Source organism: Lagenorhynchus albirostris, chromosome 12 (assembly GCF_949774975.1).
Source record: "Lagenorhynchus albirostris chromosome 12, mLagAlb1.1, whole genome shotgun sequence".
NCBI classification, from domain to species: domain Eukaryota; kingdom Metazoa; phylum Chordata; class Mammalia; order Artiodactyla; family Delphinidae; genus Lagenorhynchus; species Lagenorhynchus albirostris.
The window spans coordinates 14,930,956-14,953,431 of NC_083106.1; the positions used below are offsets into that span (position 1 = coordinate 14,930,956).

The following is a 22,476-nucleotide window of genomic DNA, read 5'->3' on the forward strand; positions in this document are numbered from 1 at the left end:
ATGGTGTGTTAATTTCTGCTGTATAACACAGTGAATCAGCTATACATATACATAATCACCATATCCCCTCCCTCTTGCATCTCCCTCTGACCCTCCCTATCCCACCACTCTAGGTGGACACAAAGCACCGAGCTGATCTCCCTGTGCTATGCGGCTGCTTCCTACTAGCTATCTATTTTACATTTGGTAGTGTATATATTGGACCACGCCACTTTTTTTAAAAAAAAAAAAATTTATTTATTTATTTATTTTTGGCTGTGTTGAGTCTTCATTGCTGTACGTGGGCTTTCTCTAGTTGTGGCGAGCGGGGGCTACCCTTCCTTGTGGTGCGAGGGCTTCTCATTACGGTGGCTTCTCTTGTTGCGGAGCACGGGCTCTAGGCACGAGGGCTTCAGTAGTTGTGGCACAGGGGCTCAGTAGTTGTGGCTCACAGGCTCTAGAGCGCAGGCTCAGTAGTTGTGGCAGACGGGCTTAGGTGCGCTACGGCATGTGGCATCTCCCTGGACCAGGTGTCGAACCCGTGTCCCCTGCATTGGCAGGTGGATTCTTAACCACTGTGCCACTAGGGAAGTCCATGACCACTCTACTTTTAAATTATCCATTTTCCTGGAAGTTCTTTGCAAGAAAGAGCATGAAACAAAAGTAAGTGTTTTGTAATGTTCTATTGTCAAATGTATTAAGGGTGCTGGAAAATCATATCCCTCAGGTGTTGTTTAAAGATTAGCAACACTTCAGTTTTATAAATCATATTTAGGCAAAAGCCAAGAGTCTAGAGAATGAGAGAGATTTGTTTTCTTTTGTTTGAACCATTAGAGATCTGACCTAAAGCTCTTATCCAGCCACTAAGGAAAGGAAATATGCTTCCCTCTTTCTTACCTCTATCTTTAAATGATGGAGAAATAAGAAAAAGCTACATTCTAGGATGTGATCTCAACTTACAAATGCATGTTACAGGAATAAATCACAAATACCTCTGTGAATGAAGACTATTTCACCTACAGAATTACACAGTGAATAATTTCTCCAATACTCTTAGCCACTGTCTTGCATAAAACAGAACATGGCTAAAACAAATGAAGACTTTAAAACACAACACAAAAGACACATACACTCATATTTCAAACTTTAGGAGAATCTTGTAGGGACCAATATTTCTCTTTTTGAAGAAGAGTTATCAGAATTCCAGCAATGCTTTTAGTATGTTATTTTCTTTTCCTTCTACTATATTCCATCCAATAAAATTGAGTGTAATTTTTTCATAGGAAAAAATCTAAGATGGTTATCTCAAGATGACTGGGTCAGAAGTTACTTTCTTCTTTTCTATTGTATACTTCAAAAATGTTCTATCATAACCACTGTATCATTTTTGTAGTAGGAATCAATGCAATTAAGTTCTGAATCTGGAGAAATTGAAGCAATTAAGATGGTAACTCAGTGAATCAGGAATACATTCTTAATAAATTTCTTGGCTAAGGAGAATTGAAAAAGGAAATCATTACATCACCCCCTTGCCTATGTAGAGGCAGGGCTCCACCCGGAGGGGTGTCCACACTCAGTCTGTGAGTCCAGCAGGGCTCCCATCCCAAACCAAATGGGTCTTTTCACTTCCCACTAACCACTCCCCATTAACTCACAGTTCCTTCCTCCAGGGACAAGTCAGTGAATCACTTTAAAAGATGGCCTTTCACTTATAATTTTTCTTATAATAACCAAACTTGCCACAATCGGAAAATTTAAGGCTAAAGTGTTATAAGACTTTCCCTGGAAATCAGAACAATCCTTTTCTGAAAGGAGCTGTTTTGAGGCCACCCTGGGGATTTTAGCAACTTTGATTAGCACGAGTCCTGGGATGCAGCCCAGGGCTCCCTGCTGACTTATGTGTGCTTAAAATGATGCTGTGAACTACTCTGACCCATAAAGTTGCTGTTTTGATGCTGTTCTCTGGGCCCAAGTATTAAGACCAGTTTCTCCTTTGTCCCATTTGGTACATCAGAAAGTGAGTTTGAATATTAGAGTGCACAGTGGTTTTGCTTAGGATGATTTCTGACCTTTCGCAAGCACAGCATTACAAAATCACAGCCCACTTCCTTCATTTGAAATAATTGTTTTAAAAATAAAATTATTCTTATAGCTAGAAAACTGAACACTGCTATGTCCCTGTTTTCAATCTAAACATGAGACTCATGCCATAGAAGAGTGAACAGATCCAACAAGTTAGGTGTAATTGTTTTCCGAGCACTGCTTCTGGGATATCAGCCATCAAGCAAATCTCTCTGGGGATTAGGTATTCAATAAAATGGCTCTATAGAATTACCTCATCATAAATCACTATATTCTATCTATTTTTACAAGGGGGGGGTGGGAAGGGGAACCCTGCACCATTAAGATGACCATGAAAATTTCATTATAAAGCCCTGCCTTCACCCAATCATAAGTGTATTAAAAATTCTTTTTCTCTGAAGTTTAAATAAAAGCAACTTTCCTTTTAATAATGTTTGAAAAAGATCTTCATTTGTCTAAAGTGGAAAGTTATATATAAAAGAGAGGGAAAATGCCTTTCTCCAATTTACTCATAGATTAAATGTTCATGCTAATTAAAGTTGCTAAAGTTAAAAGTCTTGGACTTCCCTGGTGGTGCAGTGGTTGAAAATCCACCTGCCAATGCAGGGGGCATGGGTTCGAGCCCTGGTCCGGGACGATCCCACATGCCGAGGAGCAACTAAGCCCATGTGCCACAACTACTGAGCCCACATGCTGCAACTACTGAAGCCCGTGCGCCTAGAGCCTGTGCTCCACAACAAGAGAAGCCACCACAATGAGAAGCCCGTGCACCTCAATGAAGAGTAGCCCCTGCTCACCGCAACTAGGGAAAGCCCACGCTCAGCAATGAAGACCCAACGCAGCGAAAACAAAACAAAACAAAAAAACTTTTGACAACTGAGAAATGTAACGCTATCATAAACAGTACCGACTGGAAAACGTTCATCCATTTAATCAGAGTAGCATTTTTCATCTTTGCCTTTGTGCCGTCAGCCCTGTTTTTATGTGGGATACAAGTTCAAGGAAATGTCTCTATATCTGCAACTAACTTAAAAGTGCAATCAGGGCTTCCCTGGTAGCGCAGTGGTTGAGAGTCCGTCTGCCGATGCAGGGGACACGGGTTCGTGCCCCGGTCCGGGAAAATCCCACATGCCGCGGAGCGGCTGGGCCCGTGAGCCATGGCCGCTGAGCCTGCGCGTCCGGAGCCTGTGCTCCGCAACGGGAGAGGCCACAACAGTGAGAGGCCCGCGTACCGCAAAAAAAAAAAGTGCAATCAATTAGAGTACAATTCTGAGTCCATGTTTATTCACTCAGTATTTACTGACCCCCTCCCTATGCGTCCGGCACTGTTCTGGGCACTGGGCATTCAAAAATCAATAAAACCACTACTACTGGACCAGATAAATTGAAAATAAACTAACTGCAATCAGTCTACATACAGAATTGTTAAAACATAATGCTTGGTCTTATTTTTTTCCCTCAAGAGAATTGTTACATCTAAATCTAATGTTTTTAAAATGCCTTTAAAAAATAAAAGTCCTAAAAAGAAACTTATTAGAAATGGGGCACCGTTTCACCAATAAAACATATGGCTCATGGGGATTCCCAAAGAACACGGAAGCAGACTCTCCTATCTCCAGCCAGGATTGTACCAAAATTGTCCTAAACATATAAACTCTAATAAAAAACAGCAAGTAAACATTGTAGCAAGGAAACATTCGTTAAAAAAAATAAGAGATGTTTTTTTAACATTCGTTAAAAAAAATGTTTTTTTAACATTCGTTAAAAAAATAACGAATGTTAAAAACATTGGTTAAAAAAAATTCGTTAAAAAAAATGACTATCCTAGTCCAACTAGGATTCTGAGCAAATCTATAGTGCATTTCCACTATTAATGGGTTAGGCATTGTTTTTTTCAGGGAAAAAAAAAGAAGTTATACCCAGAAATTACATATATTTCAAAGAAGTAATTTAGTACATGCCTTCTATTTGCTAAAAAGAGCCATTAATCCTACATTTGTATTATATTGTACCTCAAACTGCTTTATTCATGTGTGCGCTCATCTGTGAACTGAGTACATGAGCATTTGGGGAAGTTCTTGAGCATCTTCCTTTCAAAGCACCCCAAACAACCCCCTAGCCCTTCAGCTCCAAGGGGTTTTTAATCTGATTGGTCGATTCTGGGAGGAGTACATTTCCCAGAGAGGAAGGTGCATTATTTCTCTTTTTGAAGAAACAGTTAAATGAATTTCAGTAGAGCTTTTAGCATATTACTTTCTTTTCTTTCCATTGTATTTCAATAAAATTAAGTTTAGTGCTTTTTTAATGGAAAAATGTAAAATGGTTATCTCAAGGTGACTGGATCAGAAGTTACATTTATTTTCTCCTTGATACTATTCTCTACTTCACTCTGTGTTCCGGGGCTGCCTGAATTTCAAGGTCTAGAACTCCAGTGTGGTAACGGTAGAGACCTCTGCTCCTTTTGGTCCAAGTTCTGACCAGCTTTGCGGGGAAAAACGCCATCCTCCTGGACAGTGCAGTACAGCCTCCCCTACCACATGTTGAAATTTGGAGGCCATGGGTAACAAAGAGGCTTCTCTGTCTCCCTCTGCAATTGTCTCTTGCACACACATGTCACTCAGGGTCTTGAGGGGGTGGGCTGGGTGTGCTAAAGCTCTCTTAGCCTGAGTGTCTTTCTGTGAATGAGAAAAGGGTGTCCCTACCCTTAGGACATTAGGACATCCCTAATGAGGGTGTCCCTCAGCCTGGGCTGAGTGCCCTGGGGCTGGCGTAGCTTCAGCTACCCTGAGGGTGACCTGATGCGGTCCAGGATGTTCCTGGGTCCGTTGGCAAATACCATCAAATACCAGCACCCATCCTAAGACCTCTTCGGTTTCTAAGGGTGACTTTCACAGTGTTTTGAAGTGACTTTGTGGCTCCAAGGGAGTGCGTGAGGGGGTCACCGCAAAGGGAAATTACAAACACAGGGGAGCTAGTCTCCACTCCCATCCCTCTGGTAGCTGTGTTTTCATCTGCTTTTACGTGTTGAGGTTCACCCAAGACTGCTTTAGGAGAAAGGATTCAGCCGTTTTTTTGGATTTTTTTTTGCGGTACGCGGGCCTCGCACTGTTGTGGCCTCTCCCGTTGCGGAGCACAGGCTCCGGACGCGCAGGCTCAGCGGCCATGGCTCACGGGCCCAGCCGCTCCGCGGCATGTGGGATCCTCCCGAACCGGGGCACGAACCCGTGTCCCCTGCATCGGCAGGCGGCCTCTCAACCACTGCGCCACCGGGGAAGCCCTCAGCTGTTTTTTGAAAGACTGTGAAAACCACTGTTTCTAGTTTACCCCACACATGTAAAAATGTCCTACTTTAGGCCACAACCGACTCGACTGCTTGCTAGAGGCCAGCAGGGGACATGCTGATGAAGGGGGAAGAACAGAAGAGGAGGAGAGGCCCTTCCTGCAGCTGGTGCCTTGGCTGCTCTTTGCCCGGCAATGTGGTTCCAGTATCAAGCAACCCAAGGCAGGCACGTTACCTATGTAGGTATGTTGACAGCAACCATCATTTCGGGAACAGACTCTTCTGAAGAAGATTAACTTTCCTCATAGCAATCTCACCTATTTTGATCAGCGGCCTAGCACCAATTTGAAGACATTTACCTGATAAAAAGTCATGGGAACAGTTGAGAACAGTAGTTCCTGGCTGAATCCAAGAAAGGGGAATCTCTTCCGGCTTGGGTGAGCCCAAGATCACAATGTCAGCCTCATGAAGCTAGAAAGAAAAAGAAAAACACCACACACATTGTCAACTGTAGCATAAAGACGTGACGATCAACGCCAAATGCCTTCAATGTGACAGACAACAATCTTCAGAGTTCAGTTCCACACGGATGCACTGACAGAATCACTTTACTGATTTACTAATGTAGCTCATATTAGTACAAACCAAACGTGATCATCATATCCTAGAAAAAAAAAAGCTTTAAAAATTTCTTCAGGGGGACTTCCCTGGCAGTCCAGTGGTTAGAACTCTGCTTCCACGGCAGGGGGCTCGGGTTCGATCCCTGGGATGTGGCATGTGGGGAACTAAGATCCCACACGCCGCATGGCATGGCCACGAAAAGGAGAGAGACAGAGAAGGACAGTTCCATCATTGTGATCTGTACAGCAACAAAGAAAATAAAGTGTTTACTCTTATTAAAAAAAAAAAAATTTCTTCAGGGCAGTCACTTCGGCATATGTACTACGTGTAGTCTTATCATTTACATGTTTTCAACACTAACTGCAATATCAAGAAAAACGATGGGGCCAAGGAAACGGCACTGATGGGAGGAGGAGACTGCAAGCTGAAGGGGGTGGACAGCATCCTGACTCATGCAGCATCCTGCCTTAGGGGGGAGATAGTGCTGGTCGCAATGAAGCCACTTGAAGATCTGACCAGTGCAGGGAGCCTTCCGGCCTGTACAACTGCATAATCGAAATTAGACCCATATGGAACTTGTACTAGATCCATGGACAGATTTTCAAGAGCTCAAGCAAGAATCTCATTTTCCTTGAGGTCCTGGTTAGTCTCTTGTCAAACTGTTTTTTTTTTTTTTTCTTAAAGAAAAAGGAAACAATGCAACCACTACTACAAAAGACATTCACATGTCTGCCCTGTTTGTATTTTGGTAACACAGCACAGGAGGAACATGTCTGGAAGGACGGTTATGAAGTAGGGTGAGAGGTTGGTTCTGGCCTCAACAGAAGAATGACCACCTGTCCCAGTACCAATGAAACAACCAGACTTCCAAGTGGATCCATATGTGGAGGGAGAGAGCTGAAGAGGGAATCTCAGACCCATGGGGAAAATACCAACAACTGCACATGTCAGCTCACAAATACGTGAGGTTGGTTTCATTATACCCATTTAATGGACAAGTAAACTGAGGCTCAGGGAGTGTAAGTACCTCTATGGTATGTCCTGTCTCCCTAGCGAACACAGCCTTGGAATACTCAATACTCTATGAGGCAGAAAGAGAGGGAAGCTGACAGCCCTCCACTCTGTAGTGCTGATGGCCCCTCCCCATTGCTTTTTCCACAGACTTCAATGCCCTGCAACTGACTGCAGACTCTTCAGAATCAAACAGACAGGAACGGAAGACAAAACACAAAAACACCCCCAGTGCCACTACCCTCACCCAACCACCCAACAGCCCAGGAAGTGAACGGGCTCCAATGGTCCTCATCCGCTCTCAGCTTGGACATGCTGATCGCTGAAGATCATGGGGAAGGACCAGGCCAGCTCCTCAGCCCGAGTCTGTAACACCGTTTGGGCAAGAGGCTGCATCAGCTAAAGTCTCAGGAATCTTGGGAACAAAAAAGCCAAGATCTAGAGCGGCTCCGAGCTCCCGTGATAGGAGAAGCATGGTGAAAATTTAAATGCACAGGTTAACATCCCAGAAACACCGGATCAGCTGGATCATGCAAATAGGGGAGAGCAATTCAGTGAGTACCGCTAATGAGGCCCGAAGGTGCTCACTGCTTTTCAGCACCGCCCTTCATTAAGGCACAGGAAGAGGAATATGTTAAAATGGTATCTCTGTGAATCTGTATTAATCACATGCAAAAAGAGATCCCTACTGGAAAAACCACTTTTTTAATGCCCAAGTCACAGTACTGTGGACCCGAATTAAGAGGTTTACAGCCAATATTCCCAGCAATCTAGTGCGTTAACGCCCCATGGGTTCTGTACAGACAGAGCTGAAAGGCAGCCAGACTTGCAGGTGATGGTACATTTAGGGGGAAAATGTGTTCTTACGGAAAGAGGATTTTAAACGTCTGATAAGAAAATATCTGTGTTTCTTTACCACTGCAGACACTCAACCACAGTAAGACTTGAAACACAGATGCTTAGCGTGTGGCAAGTGATCAGCGAATAAGAAACGCCATTTCGCTGCACTTTCCACGCTCGACGGCGGCAAAAACAGAACATGTTAAAACATCTACAAAAAGGAAGTTAATATGTACAAGACTGCAATGTTCATTTTGGAAAAAGCCAAGGATCACAGGTTTAATTGAGTCCCCTAAGAGCACTTAGTTTCCTCCATGTGGTGTCTTCCGTACAACCTGTTCTTTTCATTACCGATAAATCTTGGAAATCTCATTCCGACCCCTTAACTGTGTACCTAGACTCGGCTCGAAAACGGGCCGTGCTAACAAGCAACTGGGGGGGGCAGCTGATCCCGCAAAGGCCAAAATCTCCTCCCCCAGACGTGATCGCATCGGAGATGCTAATCTTTCTGGAAAGGAAAAGTGCTAGATGCTTAAATCAATAAATAACCCACGAAGGCCCAGGCGAGGTTTTTAATGAGCAACGATTCAAGAAGAATTATCATCTCACTGGCTGTTTCTACTTTCTTCCTCCCTAATGGGAAGGACCCTGGCCAAAGCCTGGCTTGAAACTTTACTCATAACAAAATATTGCCTTCTCCGCTGAGACTTGAGTGGAAGCAGCTTTCAGCGAACCGCCCACTCCCCAGGCAGAAGACCAAATGTTAAAACAATCGCAAGACACAGATATGCAGGCATTTAGCGTGGAGCACGTGGGAATGCGGAGGGTTTAGATACCATGAAAACTACTTTTCTGAAGTCACTGCTTTTTCAGGGAGTGTGGATGGGGGACAGGTCTCAGAATACGGACGGGGAGATGGAGGACAGATAGGACTTGCAGAGTTATAAGGAACCTCACAACTTTGTACTTAGCAAATGAAATGCATTTTAAAATGGAAACTCCAGAAAGGACAGCCCCACCTTCCTAGTTAGAAGACAGGACTTATGCTATCAACGGTTTTGAAAGGGCATACATGAATCTCAGGCATGAGATCTGTATGCCTGCAAAAGGTAGGACAGGTGAAAAAAAAGGTTTGGAGCTATGTCCTGAAGCATCGTGATTGAATTACCTGAGACCTACCAAACCTGCTTCTACATCCTTCAAAAGTTATCAACACAATTCAGAAAATAAAGTTCAAAATGAAGAACGATACTTAAAAAAAAAAAAAAGGTACTTTTCTCCAGCAAACACATGCTTCTCAAATTACAGCGACTGAAGAGAATAAAAGAGATCCAGGATTCTTTAGTGAATATACTCTTCACCTGCCATCTCTCAAGCGCCACCTGGGGCAGACACTGAGGTTGCTGAGGATAGGAATATAAAATTCCCTGCCTACAAGATCCGAGGGCTGGGGATCTTCAAGATGGAGGCGCAGAACAAACCACTGGAATACGGAAAAGAAACAAACATTCGATTTCTACTTCTTTTGCCCACACAGTTGGTAAAATACTTAAAAACGTTGCTAGTGTTTAACACCCGGCAGTCCCTGTGCAACAGGGACATCCGGCAGCTGTCACACACGGTTAAGTACAGGGAGGGGCCCCAAGGGAGGGAGGGAGGGAGGGAGGGAGGGAGGTGACCCGGCCCTCATATTCTTTCACTTTCAATGAACTGGGACACTTTGTGGTTAGTGCAAGCCGGGTGAGCGGCTTTACAGATCACATCATGTTCCGCAGAAGACTTTTCACGGTGCTCTGCAAGGACAGGGTGTGTCTGTGAAATCTCATGTGGCGTGGAGGCCCCGTGGCCACCTCATGGCAAAGACCTAAAAAGAGTGAAGTGTTCTTCTTTTTTATGAAATGTCACTTTCTTTCAATAAATGCCAAATTCCGGAATTTGCTGGCCTTTTCTTGCTAACAGATAAGTAGCTGTCAGACCGGGCCACTCTGGCTGCCCTCACACCATCAGCTGTGTTTTAGGAAGATTCCTCTGGGTGCTGGAGGGGCTGAGAGGGAAAGCATTCTACTGCAGCAGGCAGAGGACAGGGCTGGTAGGAAGCTGGATGCCTGGAACTGAGGAAGGTCAGGAGGATGGGGGTGCAGGCTGGGATCTGCCAGCATTATAGACATAGTTAAAACTAGAAGCTTGGACAAGATCCCCGAGGGAAACAGGTAGAATGGGGAGAAAAAGGTGTTTAAGGCATCCCTTGGGAGCACTCATTGTAAATGACAAAAGACGGGAAGAAATGACATGACTCTGGTGAGACTCCAGACACAGGAAGGACTGGATGCCTTCAAGCCGGCACCGGTTCCAGTGATGCCCAGTGGCTAAGCAAGCTAAAAGCAAAGAAACTCCGTTTTTGGCAATTAGGAACTCATCAGTGACTTTATTATAGAAATGGGCGTTGGCAACCATGCCTGGGTAAACTCTTGCCCTTTGAGTCCAGTGTATTCCGTTTTTGGCAATTAGGAACTCATCAGTGACTTTATTATAGAAATGGGCGTTGGCAACCATGCCTGGGTAAACTCTTGCCCTTTGAGTCCAGTGTATTCCCTGACGATGGAGATTTCACTGAGGCAGAGCTTTTCATAAGCAGAGTCCCTGTTTATCCATAAATTATTCAAACTTAGAATGTCTAACTTTTTATTCGAATTAACTGAATATCTACCGAAGGATTCTTGCTTTGTACCCATGGATAAATATACAGACTTTCCTGCAATATTAAGCATACTATCAAATGAGAACATCAAAATAACTGTGTAAACACTCTAAAATAAGAATGTCAAACCATGTTCATTCAGATGTTGTAATACTTTGGCAAGATAAGAGAATGAGTCTCAGCAAAAGGTACCTCCCCCACTTCAGCAAGTGATCTCATCCCAGAGAATTTTTTTCCTTTCTGGAATTGCCTATGTTTCTTTTATCCACTCTCATCTGTGATCAGTAGGACATTATTGGCTTTTAAAATTAAGACCTATTTCATAAATCAGAATGACTACAAGCCACATGGATAACTTGGGAGTATGATCACAGCACTTAGCTCCCCAATTTTTCCCCCAAAGGTTAATAAATGACCTTCCTTTTTCTAAAACGTTCGTGTCTTACTTCATCATTCAACATATTTACTGCTCAACGTATGAGAAGAGTGTATCAAAGATAGCCAGTTGTGTCCCAAATGATATAGAAAAGACAGTTAATCCCTCTTCAAGTTTACTTGATTCTCACATAAATTATGATGGATGATAAAAGGAAAATGCAACCTCAAATCCACTAATGGATATACTTTGATTCATCAAGAATAATTCCCTTGGGCTTCCCTGGTGGCGCAGTGGTTGAGAATCCGCCTGCCGATGCAGGGGACACGGGTTCGTGCCCCGGTCCGGGAAGATCCCACATGCCGCGGATCGGCTAGGCCCGTGAGCCATGGCCGCTGAGCCTGCGCGTCCAGAGCCTGTGCTCCACAGTGGGAGAGGCCACAACAGTGAGAGGCCCGCGTACCACAAAAAAAAAAAAAAAAAAAAGAATAATTCCCTTTCTTGCACCCTAGGAAGAAATAAAACTAAAAAGTAGGGCTGAGACACACACACACAGAGAGCGTGAGCTCACACCTGTGTGTGTCTGTGCGTGTGTGTATGTGTGATGAGAGATAATCTAATATGACAAAGACTCAGAACCACGTAGCACAAAAATGTGGAAAAGACCAAGTTATGGTCCCCAGATCCACGAGAAGCAAGCCCCACTTCACAGAGGCAGGACAGCCTTATGATTTACGGTTATGCCGTGTTGAAGTTAAGGTGAATTGATGAGACTGTGGGAAATTCAGCGTTGCGTCGCATTTCCCACCATACTTGTGCTTTCCAATTCTGAACCCTGGGCTGCACATAGGATTTCTGCATCCCACTTCCCCTGAGTAACTCTCTGGCCTCAGTTGCCTCCTTGGAGAAGTGAAGAAGCTGCACTTGACAGAGAGGAATTGAGGTGCAGAGGGAAGACCGTGGCAGGTGGGGTTTATGAGACCCGATTCATATCCAGGCTCTGCTCCTTTTCACTGACAACCAGGGTCAAGGCACCATACATAACACCTTGCTTTCAGGATATAACGCTAGTGAGCTAGTATATGAAAAGACTTTGAAAACGAAATCTGTACACAAATGTAAGGTGTTTTATCATTATAGATTATGTTAAGACCTACCAACTAGAGTATTCTAATTCTACATCCTTAGGAAGCATTTACACTGGAGAAGAAGGGGTAAAAGATAGAGCCAGGCTCTGCCGATGGTGCGGACAGGCAAGCAGGGATGATCTGTAGGTGGACGGGAGGTGATGTCACTGGCCTGATCTCTGCAGGACACAGCCTGGAGCCCTTCCTTTGTGCAGTACCTGCCTTGAACCATCTGAGACTTCACACGCCCCCTTTGGATCTCACGCCAAGTTTCAATAGGTTCTCTCAGATCCCTTTCTCAATGCTGCTAAATATAAATGGCCTGATTTGGGGGCTTTTTAAAAAGTCCTATTCACCTCCTTCTCTGGTGTTAATAAGCAAGACAATGATCAGGCAGAAGCAAGAGTGAGAGGAATGGGAGCTGACATCCAAAGGCATTTTCAGTCCATGAATGTTGAAATATCTGTCAAAGAAACTCAGGGAGCTACATTATCCAGGTCACTTAATCACACATTACTCAGTAGCCTTGGTATTTGCTTGGCACAAGATCTGTGCTGCCCCAGGGTCGGTGGTATCTTCTCCACCCAGCCACTACAGGGGGGTGGGGTGGGGGGAGGGACTCACATCAATGAGGCTGTACTGCATGTCCACACACCTGACCAGGGTGCCCCCCACCCTGCCCTCTCAAGAGGGTGGACACATCCATTCTGAAGAGTGCCCCTGGAGGGGTGGCGAGAAGCCCAGGGCTCAGGGAGCAACTGGCTTCCTTATCTTAGGAAGATATCTGTGGGACTATTAACTGCGGGAATGAAGCAATGGTGAACTCAACCCAAGTCTAATGTCTTGGGCCTTGGTCCCGCTAATGTTGCCCATCCGAGCTGTCAGATACTTTTGGGTTTTCAAGATTAGACTTTAAAGGTACTTTTAAAGATTGGGTTTTCTGATTATCTGGAATAAGAGCTGACGTGGGCTAGTGGCTAAAAATACTGGCTGTACTGCCACCTCTATCATTTTCAAATTATATACATTTGCACAGTCTCTTTACTTCTCTGAGCCTCAGTTTCCTCATCTATGATATGGGAAGAGTGAGAGTCCTGCCTAATAGGATGGCTGCAGAATCAACGAGATAACACAAGTGAAGGACAGTCCTGGTTCACAGTAACCACTAACCCAAGGATTGTTAGCTGTCCTTACTGCTGTTACCATGTTACTGGTTTAAGGGTAGCCTCTCTGGTGAAAAAGAATTATCGTGCTCATCAGAAATCTTGGAGGCCAGAAGGCAGTGGGATGACATATTTAAAGTGCCTGAAGAAAACAAGATCTGTCAACTGAGAATTCTATATCCAGCAAAACTGTACTTCAAAAAAAAAAAAAAGGGGGGGAGAAATGAATACATTTGCATATTAAACAAAGTGGAGGGAGTTCGTTACCATTAGACCTGCTCTACAAGAAGTGAAAAGACACTAGTCAGTAACTCCAAGCTGTGTGAAGAAATGAAGATCTCCAGAAAAGCCAGTATTCTTGTATTTTTGGTTTGAAACTACACTTATAATTTCCTACCCGATTTAAAAGACAAATGCATTAAAAATTATAAATATAAAAAAGAAAAAAAAACTTGTGTAACTTGCCAATCCAGTCCAGTTTAAAAGCTAGGGTTGGGCTTCCCTGGTGGCACAGTGGTTGAGAGTCCGCCTGCCGATGCAGGGGACACGGGTTCGTGCCCCGGTCCGGGAAGATCCCACATGCCGTGGAGCGGCTGGGCCCGTGAACCATGGCCACTGAGCCTGTGCGTCCGGAGCCTGTGCTCCACAACGGGAGAAGCCACAACGGTGAGAGGCCCGCATACCCCCCCCCCAAAAAAGCTAGGGTTTTCCAGGAATTCCCTGGTGGTCCCGTGGTTAGGACTTGGCGCTTTCACTGCCGTCGGCCTGGGGTTCGATCCCCGGTCAGGGAACTAAGATCCTGTAAGCCACGTGGCTCGGCCAAAAAACAAAAGCTAGGGTTTTCCCCACAATCTCTGGAAAATAGATTACTTTTTCAAAATCTCATATGTATAATACACATATATTTAGAATTTTCCAATTCCCTTTTTAAGGCCTTTTGTATGCTACGTACCGAATTTAAAGTGGAAATGACTTTGTGATAATTTAGCTTGGCTCAAGAAAACAGCCTGCTTTGATCCTTCAAGTGTGAAAGACCTGTATTTTTCCTTCTTCTGTTAGTGCTAGTTTTGACGATCTCCGTGCTCAGGAGAAACAAGATCCTCTGAGACAAACAAAATACAACGCTTCTCTTATTCTGGGGTTATTTCTTATACACGCAGCTGGGATCGACCTGATTCGTTGCAGCTGGAGGCCGTTTCGCCATCATCTTCCAGCTGCGCCCGACCGCAGATTCCGAAGAGGCTTTCCAGCCAGCGGAGCAAGTGAGGGTGTGTGAGCACAGCCCCGGGGCGCCTGCCAGCCTCTCCTCCCAGGAGAGGGGTACCACTCCGCCTCATAAATACTAAATGCAGAACATTTGCTTTTGGTATCAGAGTGAACTCCTTGGGGTGAGGAAGAGGACATCTCCAAATCTAGGCCCATTTTCACAGGGCGGATGGCTGTCCCCTCCTACATGAGGGTGTCATTCCACTCCAGGGGCCTGGGGAGCTGAGTGAGGGGCCTTCGTTTGGGTGGAGGAAGGAGGGCGATTCCTTATCTGGACCCAAAAACATCACACCCAGTGCTTTGGGGTACCAACAGCTGATGCTCCACAGTGTGTAGCTGATTTGGGTCAGTGCCCAGACATTCTTCCCCTCTCCCATGTAAATACAGAACGCCTCTCAAAGCAGAATGCATCTTTGTTTTGATGCTGCAAAACAAAGCAGGAAACTTATTCTTAATTTTCAGTCATACACTCAGAGGGGCATAAACTATCAAGCTACCAAATACAGAAGTCAACTCTCTTTCCTGTACTTCTCTAAAAAGGCAAATCTCAATTCTCATGTTCAGACTCCATGAGATTTTATGCGTAATCAGTATCCAAAGACTATCTTTAGATCTAGGCAGGCTGTTAAGAGAGGGGATCCATTTCTATTTAACTAACTCAATGTAACTACTCCTCAAAATCGCAGGAAGGACTACTATTCCTGAAAGGAGTGACTGGTAAACCAGGAATCCCCAGGAGACATGATCTGAAGTGGAGCAGCTTGAGTAACACAGGCATCAGGGAAGGAAGAGGTCCATAGTCCTGGAGGTGAGGACCAGAGGGAGAGCCCGGACTGGCCAAAGATGGGCACCCACTCTCTCAGGGACACTGTCTCTTAGTTTTCCTCCAATAAGGAACCCTGGGTCCTGATTTTTTATTATCTCCTTACAGTGTGATTACCCACTGGCCTTTCCATTTCCACACTGACGATCAACTGCACATCCGTATGGTGAAACTTGCCAGTGTCCTTCCTGACTCACCATCAGTAACAGCCAAGCTATTACCAGGGATCCTGTGCTAAGCAAACTTATGTGATCACTGAATTCTCGCAGCAGCCCCATGAGGCAGGGAGCATTATGATCCCCATTCTCCACATAAGGAGACAGGCTCAGAGAGGTTAAACAACAGATAAGGCTTGAATCCAGAGCTGTCTCAACCAATGCCTATGTTTTATTGCTTCCCGAAAACACAAATGTTGTCTCTGACTCCAGACCTTCAAAGACAGTTCCTACTGGTTGCAGCAGGCTGCGACTGCTTCAAGGTCATCCCAAACTTGAAAGGCTACGTGTAGTTTAGGAGGTGGTGGACAGGACCCCAGTGTTACAGTCCCCCCCCGATCCCCAAACCCTCACCCCCCTGGTTTTGGAAATCCCCCACCAGATGGCCAACAGGGGGTCTTGTCCCATGTCAGGTACAAACAAGCAGGTAAGAAATGCTTTTCAAAGATAACGTCCTGTGACCTAATAGCTATAATCCTTTGCCTGCTCTTTGCTCTCCCTGATACTTAGCATTGTTGATAATGAGAAGATAAATGGGCCATAATCTTAAAATGCACTGTTCAGATGTACTTATAATGCACTATCATCTTAAAATGCATTGTCGATGGAATCAGAAAACAAAAATCCGAATCTGTTATTAAATTTATACTTTCAAGGGTTCTCACAGTGAAGGCTTTCCGAGGGTGGACACAGCCTGTCCCGTTCAGGTGTCCTGGACACTAACTTGGGCCTGGCTGTTCTTTGCACCACATTAATTGCCGTCACTGTGGTCTGCGGAGGGCGCACTGACCCTCTGAAACCAGGCCCCGCAATGGCCTGTGTTTTAGAAAGAAAATGTAGGAATATTGAAACGTCAAATGTCAGGCAGAAGCATGGAGGCCTATCAGCGGGGAGGTAAGTGACTAGTGAAGTTGGCTGCTAGCACCAAAAAATGGAAAGATACAGCCTTTATCCTGTGGTGTGAGGGGAGCCTGTTGTATGTAAGTAAGCCAGGTAGAGAGGGCCAAACACCAGAGACCAACTGAACTTTAAAGACAAGTACAGGGAGCCCGGAATTTTTCCCTATTTCTGGCTATAAAGTTGAAGCAAGAAAAAGAGCGGAAGTTGACGGCCTATAAGATTCACAGCGGTGCCACTCTAAGTGCCACGGACTTAGGAAAACAAAATGTGCGTGCAACGTCAGCTATTGAAAAGAGCCTTCTTAGACATGCGGGAACCAGAATGCTATTCAATTTCTAGATTCTCTAGAGAATAAAGCCTTGTAATCATCATTCTCAAAGTCAGGGTGAGCTTTATCCGAAAGAGTCAAGGTGATTTATTTCCATAATAAAAAAAGCACTTTGAAAGATGTCTTTGTTGTTCAAAAATACAGATACAACTAGCAAAAGTATCTGTGACAGCTGTGAAAACACTGAATTGCCAATGAAGGCATTTTTCTCTTTTTCGTCACAGCTGTTCAGTTCAGGGCAAGTTTACTGTCCTCTTCTACTAAGCTTCCCAACCTAAAATCCTGGCCTCTATGAAGTATGAAACATTGTCCTTGAATTTTCTTGAATAGGCTGCCACCACGTGGTGACCGCTAAAAATGCACATAGGTTTGAGTTTAATTGCAAGACCATGTTGCTGGGCTATTTTAAAACAAAAGGAATTATGTACATCAGATCCACCTGCCACTGAAAAATTACAAATCTCAGTCGAGAGGCCCGTCTCCCCTGGACAGGACTACAACTTGTTGGTTTCCATCCTCACGCTGCAAAGTGAAGACCATGTATTTTTAGATTTTAGTAATTTATTGTACTTAATGCGCTTTTAATCTAACTTCACTTTGCTTGAAATCTGTGAAATTCATTGTCAGTTTTTGAAATTAAAAACTTTATTAACTATTTCAGACATGGAAATGTAAAAGAATAACATAACACACCTGGACATCCCGCCCATTGGCTAGTTGAAGGAAAGGCATGACCAACACAAGTGAAGGTCCCCTAGTCTCCTCTTACCTACCTGCACATCTTTGTCCTGTCATGGTTTTCCTGATCTGGTTCACAGTTTCTACTCCTTTCTTTATACTTTTACTTCATATGTATGGAGCCCTAAAAATATATACGTGGTACTGATTTAAAACCCTATATAAATGGTGTTAGATGAAATGCAGCCTTCTGCAATGTGCTTTTTTCCAATGAATGCTGTTTTTAAAAATTCTTTCTTGTTGATATTTACAGCTTTAGTTTTCTTCAAAACTGTCTTGTTTTTGTCCTTGTGCTTCCATGTAAATGGAATCAGCTTGTCAACATCCACACAATAATATTATGTCAGAGTTCTTTTTTTTTTTTTCTTGCAGTATGAGGGCCTCTCACTGCTGTGGCCTCCCGTTGCAAAGCACAGACCCCGGACGCGCAGGCTCAGCGGCCACAGCTCACGGGCCCAGCCGCTCCGCGGCATGTGGGATCCTCCCAGACCGGGGCACGAACGCGCGTCCCCTGCATCGGCAGGCGGACTCTCGACCACTGCGCCACCAGGAAAGCCCTACGTCAGGATTCTGATTCTAATTTATAGATTGATTTGGGGAGAATTAGTATCTTTAAGACGAGTCTTATTGGGCTTCCCTGGTGGCGCAGTGGTTATGAATCCACCTGCCGATGCAGGGGATATGGGTTCAAGCCCTGGTCCGGGAAGTTCCCACATGCCACGGAGCAATGAAGCCCATGCGCCACAACTACTGAGCCTGCGCTCTAGAGCCCGTGAGCCACAACTACGGAAGCCCACGTGCCTAGAGCCCATGCTCCGCAACAAGAGAAGCCACCGCAATGAGAAGCCCGCGCACCGCAACGAAGAGTAGCCCCTGCTCTCCGCAACTAGAGGAAGCACGCACGCAGCAAGGAAGACCCAGTGCAGCCAAAAATAAATAAATAAAATTAATTAATTAATTAAAGAAAAAAAAAAGATGAGTCTTCTTATCCATGAATATGGTATCTCTGCTTTTAATTGGGTCTTCTTAATGACATTCGTCAAGATTATATAATTTCTTTCAAAAGGTCAGAAATAACTTTTGTTAAATATATTCCTAGATACCTTATATTCTCATTGTTATCATAAACTGTATTTCTTTAAAAATTAATTTTCTAACTGTGGGGAGTAGTGTTTAGAAATGCAATTGATTTTTGCATGTTGATCTTATATCCAAGAACCCAGATGAACTCTTACTAATTCTGATATTTTAATAGGTTCTTTTGGACTTTTTATGTAATCATATTACCCAGGATTGATGACAGTTTGGTGTCTTCCTTTCCGATCATTATGAATTTTCTTCCTTTCTTTCTTCATATTACTGCATTGTCTAGGAATTCCCACACAATGCTGGTTAGGAGTACTAATAACAGGCGCCCTTGTCTTTCCTAATTTAAGAAAATGTTTCTAATATGTCACTGTTAAATGAGATTTTTCACTCTAAGTTTTTATAGATGTTTTATCTTGTTAAGGAATTTCCTTAAATTCCTAGTCTAATGTTTTTCTCAGGAAAAAATCATGATGAATATTAGATTTTATCTAGTGACTTTTCTGCATCTACTATGGTGACAGTATAGTTTTTAATCTGATAATGTGGTAAATTACATTAATACATTTTAACAGATTTTAATGTCAGACCCCCCTGCAATCCTATGATAGTCCCAATGGGATACTGGATTTGGTTTTCTATTTTGCTAACGATTATTTCATCTATGTTATAGGTGAAATTGGCCTGTAATTATCCCTTATCATCTTGTCATTGTCTGCACTGGGCACTCATACAATGAGTTAGGAAATGTTCTTTTTCTATTCTCCAGAGAAAATGTTCTTTCCTGTGGTAACTCATTTATAAAACGACCTAGTGCCTTTTTTTGTTTGCTTGTTTGCTGGGTAGACTGATTCAATGTCTTCAATTATATATAAGACTACTCAATTTTACTTGAATCCGTTTTGTAAGTCACAGTTTCTAGGAAAGTTTTCATTCCATACAATTTTTCAAATTTATCAACATAAAGTTGTTCATATTCTCCTTTTTAAAAAATAATTTTTGCTTCTGTGGTTATGTCCCCTTGTTTGTTCCTAACATTGCTGGTGTTCTCTTTTTGTCTTAATTACTTTGGCTAGTGGTGTGTCTATTTTACTAGACTTTTCCAAGAACTATCTTTCGGCTTTGCTGATAACCTCTCATATTACATATTTGTTTTCTATTTCAGTAATCTCTGCTCTTTTGTTTTCATCCTTTGAGATTTTCCGCTGTTCTTTCTCTAACTTTTTATGTTAAACGATCAGCCTATGCATTTCAGTCCTCCTTTTCTAATATAGACACTGAAGGATATGTTTCCACCATGAAAGATGCTTACCTTGCTTTGAAGCTGAGGTGTTTTCCACTGGGAGCTCATCGTCATGGACCCTTTTCTCTGGAACAGGCATTGCAGGGTGGCTTCCAAAGACCCATGGGCTCCTATTACCAAGATCTTCTTTCCATCTAATTTGACACCTACCCACCAAATGGAAATTCAGTATTATAATCAAAACTTCAAAGTCTTCCTCCCATACAGCTTTAATGTAAGGAAAAATAGCTTTTATTTTAATTTAATTTAATTTTTGGACAGGAAAGCAGCATTTATTGGTGGGCGTGATTAAGGAGGGGACAGCACCAATGCTCTCATGAGTGAAGGGCTTGCCATTTGTCCAAGGGGCCACGATTAGGGATGTATTTGATCCCACAGCTATCTGGGATGAGCCACTTTTCTACCACCATGTTTTCATATTCATCCACATTAAACTTAGTAAATCCCCACTTCTTGGAGATGCGAATCTTCTGGTGGCCAGGGAACTTGAACTCGGCCTGTGCAGGGCCTCAATCACATATTCCTTGTTCGGCAGCTTGGCGCGGATGGGCATTACGATTTGGCCAATGTGGACCCAGGCCACTGTGCCCCGGGGCTTTCCAAAGGCACCGCACATACCTGTCTGGAGCCCAGACTGGGGACAGCATGGCAGACATGAACGTCCACTGGAAAGGGCTGTCTCGAAGTCCCTGAGGGCAACCCATACAGGCAAGAGGCTGCACACACTACCAAGGAGGCTGCTGTTTGCAACCATTGCACACTGGGCTCCCACGGGGAAAAGAGCAGGGTTGGCTTAATAGGCTGCAAAAAAATCGCCTTTGAAAACTTGGCCCTCTGAGTACCAAACCTACAATGACTATAAGCCATAACTTATTCCTTCTTTGCAAACTTTATGGTAGAGTGACCTAGAATCATCATTCTAATTATCCATGTGATGGAAAAACACTGTCTATACGGATTATTTCAGAGACTTGAGCTTAATGGCTAATGTCCTAAAGGTATATCTTGAAAGTTAATCTTCTAATAGAACTTTGGCATATATTTTGGAATTTTTGTTCAATCATTTCATGTTTGGGTGTAGGGGAGGGGCACTGTCTCCTTTTCACTCAAGCTGGTGTACAGAAAAAATTAAATACTGATTACTGAAAGAGATACTGCTCACTGATAGATCTTAATCTAGGTTTCTATACCCGAAACTATATCTGACAGCTTCTTCATTTAAGTTTTAAATATAAAACTTATCTAGGTTTACATATTGACAGATATGAGCTGAAACTTGAAACATTTTTCATTGTGGTTATTTTGAAGGTTTCGTAAGAGAAACTGAGAAAACACAGGTTAATCATTCATCTTTACCAATTTCTCTTTAAAATTATAATACAGCTAATCTTTATTAGAGAAATTTGCCAGTCATTTATATCTCCTAAAAGATGAGAAAAATAAAGCTGACACTGAGTATCGCTTCTGTGTTTCAATAAGTATCTTCCAGAAGCAAATTCTTACTAAAAACTCACATAAATAACAAAAAATAGAAAATAGCAACACTTCTGAAGGAGCATCATACCTGACTTTTCAAGAAGTTCAATTACAGCTCTGGCCACAGGTGAAACAAAACACTCATGGGCGTCCCCACGTACCAACTTCCCCAGGTTTACATCCGTTACTCTGAATCCAAAAATAAGAGAACAAGTAAGTCAAGCTTGGCCAAAACTCACTCATCTGTAATCCACATGAATTAATCCCAAATAACAACCAAGTCAATATTTGATACGATGAAATACAATTTATCTTTTAAGGCAGGACAAGAAAAAATTAAATATAAAATTCTCTCTGCGTGGTTGTTTGGGCCTCTTCCCTCCCTCATGTGCAGTGTGTATCTTGGTTAAACATTAACCAGGGCTTCCCTGGTGGCGCAGTGGTTGAGAGTCCGCCTGCCGATGCAGGGGACACGGGTTCGTGCCCCGGTCCGGGAAGATCCCACATGCCGCGGAGCGGCTGCGCCCGTGAGCCATGGCCGCTGAGCCTGTGCATCCGGAGCCTGTGCTCCGCAACGGGAGAGGCCACAGCAGTGAGAGGCCCGCGTACCGCAAAAAAAAAACCATTAACCAGAGCTCTTCAAAGATGAGAATCCCTGCTTATTTTTTTCTTCTGACACTAGCGGTGTAACTTCTTAAAAGACCAGTGTTCTTTCCCAGCTCTGTAGGGGGTCATGGTGACTTGCTGCTCGCTCTGTACATGCTGACCTGGACTATGTGTCCTTGGTGAACTTTACGTAAAACATCAGTATGTCATTTTGATGTTCGATCCTTTCTCTCAAAGATGTATATGACTGTGCCTTCGACTTCTAACAGGCGGAACAGTTCTCAGAGCTTCCTGAGAACCTGCTTCCTGGGTTATAATCCCTGGTTTGGCTTGAATAAAATTCCCTTTCTTCCTTCTTAACTTGATCGTTAATTGAATTTTCATCGACAGATAGGTAGGATATATTAAATTATTAAATAGAAATGAAAGAGTGAGCAGGAATAGAGGTCATTAGCTTCTAGCGCAGCCCCTCAGGCAACTCCAACGTGGTCCCTAGGAGTCAGGACGACGCTGGGCGTTCTGGTTCTGCCTGGACAGCAGGACCGCAGCTGGAGGCCA

At 43.7% G+C, this 22,476-nt stretch overlaps 1 protein-coding gene and 1 non-coding gene across 9 annotated transcripts in view; both read right to left on the bottom strand.

Annotated features, from left to right (window-relative positions):
* The window catches only part of MTHFD1L (methylenetetrahydrofolate dehydrogenase (NADP+ dependent) 1 like), a 196,167-nt gene that overhangs the window by 162,443 nt on the left and 11,248 nt on the right, over positions 1 to 22,476 (bottom strand). For all 8 annotated transcript variants that reach the window (XM_060168048.1, XM_060168051.1, XM_060168054.1 and 5 more), the window contains 3 exons: positions 21,401 to 21,501; positions 19,846 to 19,982; positions 5,701 to 5,812 (listed from right to left, as the gene is read on the bottom strand). In XM_060168048.1, coding sequence (XP_060024031.1) covers positions 5,701 to 5,812; positions 19,846 to 19,982; positions 21,401 to 21,501 — 350 coding nt within the window. The remainder of the gene's footprint in view (positions 1 to 5,700; positions 5,813 to 19,845; positions 19,983 to 21,400; positions 21,502 to 22,476) is intronic.
* LOC132530968 (small nucleolar RNA SNORA70) lies at positions 20,510 to 20,643 on the bottom strand. Its single transcript, XR_009543974.1, has one exon. It is a non-coding gene; the product is annotated as a small nucleolar RNA SNORA70 (small nucleolar RNA).